Here is a 5759-nt window from a genome sequence, read left to right as displayed (position 1 = left end):
AACTCATAACCAAATACATAATTCAAAATTCTTTTCAAAACTCAATTCAAATCAATATTTTAATTTTTTAAATATTTTAAATATTTAAATATTTTAAAAATATTTTAATTTTGTTAAGATTTTAAATATTTTAATATTTAAATATGTTACGATTTTTTTAATTTTTGAATATTTTTAAATATTTTAATTTGAAAATATTATGATTTTAATTTTTTAAATTTTAAAATATTTTATAAAAATAAATTCAAACTCTACTTTATAAAAATATTTTTAAATATTTTAATTTTTTTGTTAGGTATTTGGTTACGATTTGAGTGTAGAGTTGTGAAAGTAGTATGGAGTTTCGAGTTATGTGTTTGTTTATGAGTTTTAAAAATAGTTTCTTAATTGAGTTTTGTTTTATGTGTTTGGTTATGACTTGAGTGTAGAGTTGTTTTTACATGTAAAATATTAACATTTTAAATTATTTAAATTTTTGAATATTTAAATTTTTACGATTTAAATTTTTTGAATATTTATTTTAATTTTTTACTTATTAAATTTTTTAGATTATTTAAATTTTTTAAATATTTATGATTTAAAATTTTTGAATATTTATTTTGAAAAAAAATTATTTCCTTTGTAGTATTTTCAATTAAAAATTTGATTAATGTTATTTTTTGTTAATAATAAATTTTTTTAATTGAATTTTAAAAAGAGTTTAGTTATGAGTGTTGATTAGAATTTTTAATAGTGTGAAAGTAGTGTGTTTTGTTATGAGTTATAACAATTTGAATTAAGTTTTGAAAACTCTTTCCAAAACTCATAACCAAACAAATTTTCTTACTTCACATGTCAAATTAAACTTTCAAAACTCAATTTCACACTCAATTCAAAACTCAATTCAACACTCTATTAAAAAACCATAACCAAATAAATTTTCTACCCTCAAATCATAATTCCACAACTCACAAACTCAAAATAAAACTCATACTCTCAAATCATATTTACAAAACTCTATCAAACGCAACCGTAGTTTCCAATATATGATTAATTTAATTTTTTACATGTATGATATATTTGATAAATTTTAAAATATAAATAATTTGAATTATCAAAATTAAATGTAAAAATAGGTCCAGTCATCGCCAAGAAAAAAATTCAAAGAGAGAATCCTTGCTCCCATGTCTCTCTCTTCCCTCTGATTCCCCTTTTTTTTTCTTTTTTTTTTTAGATTGAGGTTTCCGGCTTCTATCGCTGGATTGCGTCCACCGACTAATTCTCAGAGGGGGAAATCACAGCATCCCACTGCCGCGGCCCCCCACTTAAATCCCAAGAGACTCTAGAGAGGAATCGAACTCGTAACCATGCGCCTAACCCACACAGTCACGTGTACGCCATTATTACTAAGGCCTCGTTTGGGAACATGCTAATTTAGTAACTTTTTGGCTATTTGGCTAAAAAGGTAGGTAAAAAAAACTTGTATGTTTGGAATGACTTTTTGGCTAATTACGAAAAGATGTGCAAAAAGTAGAGAGAAAAGAGAATCTTTGACTTTTTGGTATAAGTTATTAATTTTTTGGCTAATTTAATAACTTTTTGACTAAACGAGGCTTAAGCCACCAAGGGAGTAGGTTTCCCTCCGGTTCCCCTAACTGCAACAAACCACCAACCCCCCCCCCCCCCGGTTATATATTTGTAACACGTGTGCATTATAATTACAGCTAAGAACAATAGCAATATATAGCTTTTCTACTCAATCTCCCTCACTCACTCTCTATAGTTAAGATGACAACTATGCTAGCCTTGCTCCTTCTCTTCCTCTCTCTACCACCGCTCATTCTCTCACTGAAACAAGAAGTTCTCTTCCTCCATCAAGTGAAGCTCCGCCTATCCGACCCCAACGGTGTCCTCTCCAACTGGAACGACCAGGACGACACCCCATGCAACTGGACCTCCGTCACCTGCGACCCACTCACCTCCTCCGTCATCTCCGTCGACCTTTCCAACTCCAGCCTCTCCGGTCCCTTCCCCATCTTCCTCTGCCGCCTCTCTTCTCTCTCTTCCCTCTCTCTCTACAACAACAACATCAACTACTCTCTCCCTCTCACCATATCTACCTGTCGCAACCTCACTACCCTCAACTTGGCCCAGAACCTCCTCACGGGTCTTATTCCATACACTTTCTCTCTTATTCCCAACCTCAGATACCTCAACCTCGGAGGAAACAGCCTCTCCGGCGATATTCCGGCGACTCTTGGACTCTTCCGCCGACTCGAGACTCTCATTCTTGTCAACAACCTACTCGACGGCACAATCCCTGCGGCTCTTGGCAACATAACGACTCTCAAATCGCTTCAACTCGCTTATAACCCGTTTACGCCGAGTCGACTTGTTCCGGAACTCGGGAACCTTTCGAGTTTGGAGTATCTCTGGCTTAGTCACTGCAATTTCGTGGGTTCGATTCCTCCGAATTTTGGTAGGCTGAGTCGACTCACGAATCTCGACGTGTCGAGTAACATGCTTAGTGGGTCGATACCGAGTGTGATATTCGAACTGAAATCTATAGTGCAAATTGAGCTGTTCAACAACTCGTTTTCCGGTGAATTGCCATTGGGGTGGTCTAACCTGACTGCTTTGCGACGATTCGACGCGTCGTTGAACGGGTTGGTTGGGACCATTCCTGACGAGTTATGCAAGTTACCGCTCGAGTCTCTGAACCTGTGCGACAACCAACTCGTGGGTTTGCTGCCAGAGAACATAACTGGGTCCCCAAATTTGTACGATCTCAGAGTGTTCAACAATCGGCTTTATGGGTCGTTGCCGAGTGAATTAGGCAAGAACTCGCCGTTACAAACTATTGACGTATCGGGAAACCAGTTTTCGGGTGAAATACCGGCCAGTCTATGCGAGAAGGGGGTCTTGGAACACCTTGCCTTGATAAACAACTTGTTTTCGGGGACAATTCCTGATGTTCTTGGAAAATGTAGGACTTTGAACCGGGTTCGATTGAGGGGTAATCGCTTTTCTGGTGAAGTTCCGGCCGAGTTTTGGGGTTTACCACATGTTAATTTACTTGATCTAGGTGAGAATTTGTTTTACGGGAATATATCACACATGATATCTGGTGCATCAAATCTTTCAGTTCTGTTCATTTCCAAAAATCGGTTTTCAGGGACCATACCTAAAGAAATCGGATCTTTAGGCAATTTAGTTGAATTTTCTGGTAGTGATAATGAGCTTTCAGGGCAAATCCCACCAACAATTGTCAATTTGGGTCAGTTAGGAACACTTGATCTTCATAAAAACGAACTTTCTGGGGAAATTCCTGTAGGAATTCAATCTTTGAAGCAGCTCAATGAGCTTAATTTAGCAAATAATAGGTTATCTGGTAAAATCCCAGATGAAATTGGGAGTTTACCGATGCTTAATTATCTTGATCTTTCCCAGAATCATTTTTCTGGGAAAATCCCACTTGACTTGCAGAATTTGAAGCTCAATATGCTAAATTTATCCTACAATGATCTCTCTGGCAACATTCCCCCGCTCTATGCCAAGGATTTTTATAGGGATAGCTTTTTGGGCAATCTGGGCTTATGTGGTGATCTTCCTGGTATTTGCATTCGAAAAACTGAAGCTAAGAATCATACTTATTTGTGGATACTTGGATCAATTTTTACACTTGCTGGCATGGTTTTTGTTGTTGGTATTGTTTGGTTTGTGTGCAAGTTTTGGAATTTCAGGAAAACAAAGAAAGGGATATCCATGTTGAAGTGGAGATCATTTCATAAATTGGGTTTTAGTGAAAGCGAAATCCTCGATTGCCTTAATGAAGATGATGTTATTGGAAGTGGAGCTTCTGGGAAAGTCTACAAGGTTGAGCTTGGTAACGGTGAGTTAGTAGCAGTGAAGAAGCTAAACGAAAGATCAAAAAAAAATTATGAAAGCTTTGCCAGTGTTGATTCACAGAGCTTTGCCACTGTTGATTCACAGAAAGATGCATTTGAGGCTGAAGTCGAGACATTGGGAAGAATTAGGCACAAGAATATTGTGAGGTTATTGTGTTGTTGCAATACAGAGGACTGCAAACTTTTGGTGTACGAGTACATGCCAAATGGGAGCTTGGGGGATTTTTTGCATATTGGCAAGTGTGGTTTGTTGGATTGGCCTACAAGATTTAAGATAGCTTTGGATGCTGCCGAGGGGCTTTCTTATTTGCATCATGACTGTGTTCCTTCCATTGTCCATAGGGATATTAAGTCGAATAATATCTTGTTAGATGCAGAATTTGGAGCTAGAATTTCTGATTTTGGAGTCGCTAAAATTATCAATACGGTCAACAAGGGGGCAGAACCCATGTCTGCAATTGCCGGTTCTTGTGGTTACATTGCACCAGGTATGACAAATTCGTTATTCCAACTGCTGTTTTCCATTTTCTATTATTGAATTGTTTCTAGTTCTGATGTGTATTTCTCTTGCAATTTGTGTAACTAGTTAGTTTTTGTGGTATGCTTAGATCAGTCTGCTTTTAATCTATATACAAATTTATTTGACACATTCATAACTTTTTATTAGTAACACAAGGTGCTATGTTTGATCTTAATGTACTGCAGAATATGCATACACTCTTCGAGTGAATGAAAAGAGCGACATTTATAGCTTTGGGGTGGTCATCCTAGAGCTATTGACTGGTAAAAAACCCATTGATCCGGAGTTTGGGGAGAAGGACCTAGTGACATGGGTGCGCAACAGTTTGGACCCGAAAGGAGTTGAACATGTGCTTGATCCCAATCTCGGTTCTTCTTTCAAGGAGCAAATTAGCAGGGTTCTTGACATCGGCCTCCTCTGTGTTAGCCCACTTCCCATTAACCGTCCTTCGATGCGTAAGGTGGTGAAAATGCTACAAGAGGCAGGGGCAGGGGCAGGTAACAATCCTAGGATAGCAAATAAGGATGGGAAGCTTTCTCCTTATTACTATGAAGATTGCTCTGATCAAGGAAGTGTAATTTGAAGAATTTAATTGCAAGTCTTGCCAACATGTGAGGGAGGAGAGAGGGACTTTCCTATCTGCAGTCTGAGAAGTGTACCATCCTCAAGGTGAGGTGGTTTGAGCACCTAGTTGGTTGATCCTCAACTGGTTGTCAACAAGGCAACATTTTGTTTATCTATTTATGTTTTTTTTTTTTTTAACTTTAGCAGGAAAAAATTGTAAAAATTTGAAGAAATCCCAATATGGGTAATCTCATTTTAGATGTGGCCCCTTTAGATCATCAATGGCTTCACTACTGTTCTGTGAAATTTCTACAGACAAAATCATTGGCAGCATATATGTAATATCTTTTTCTAGATTATGTTGGTTATATTGATTGTTGGTCTTTGTCTTCCTTGGCGGTCCACCATTAAATAAAATGGCCCCCATGCATTGTACTCATGAAACAAGGCAAAACTGCATAAGAGTGAGAGAGTCAAGGGACTACTTTGTGTATTTTCCAGTGAAAGTGACAAGAGGGCACTCAAAAGTTGACTAATGTGGTATATGATTAACCAAGATAGTCAAAAGACCAGAGCTTTGCTGCCACGTGGTACTATACGAAAGCTACCATAAAAAAAAAAAAAAATTAGACTTCTATCTTGTCATTTTATGCAATTTTTCCACACACACACACACTCTTTTTTCCTTCTTCCTTTTCTTTTTCTCTTTCTTTTTTTTTTCAATAATTACTCGATTTTTTTCTTTTCAGTTGCACCATTGTCTTGAGGAATATGCATAGACTTCAAAT

At 37.0% G+C, this 5759-nt stretch overlaps 1 protein-coding gene across 1 annotated transcript; it reads left to right on the top strand.

Annotated features, from left to right (window-relative positions):
• The first annotated feature begins 1699 nt into the window (after positions 1-1699).
• LOC114259912 (uncharacterized) lies at positions 1700-5325 on the top strand. Its single transcript, XM_028199934.2, has 2 exons — positions 1700-4375; positions 4593-5325. Exons 1-2 carry the CDS (start codon positions 1768-1770, stop codon positions 4988-4990), a joined length of 3006 nt encoding a protein of 1001 aa, XP_028055735.2. The 5' UTR covers positions 1700-1767; the 3' UTR covers positions 4991-5325.
• The last annotated feature ends 434 nt before the right edge of the window (positions 5326-5759 follow it).

Source organism: Camellia sinensis, chromosome 7 (genome assembly GCF_055761805.1).
Source record: "Camellia sinensis isolate YWXY chromosome 7, ASM5576180v1, whole genome shotgun sequence".
Lineage (NCBI taxonomy): Eukaryota > Viridiplantae > Streptophyta > Magnoliopsida > Ericales > Theaceae > Camellia > Camellia sinensis.
The sequence above is the reverse complement of the archived record's forward strand: the minus strand, read 5'-3'. Positions and strand labels throughout refer to the sequence as shown.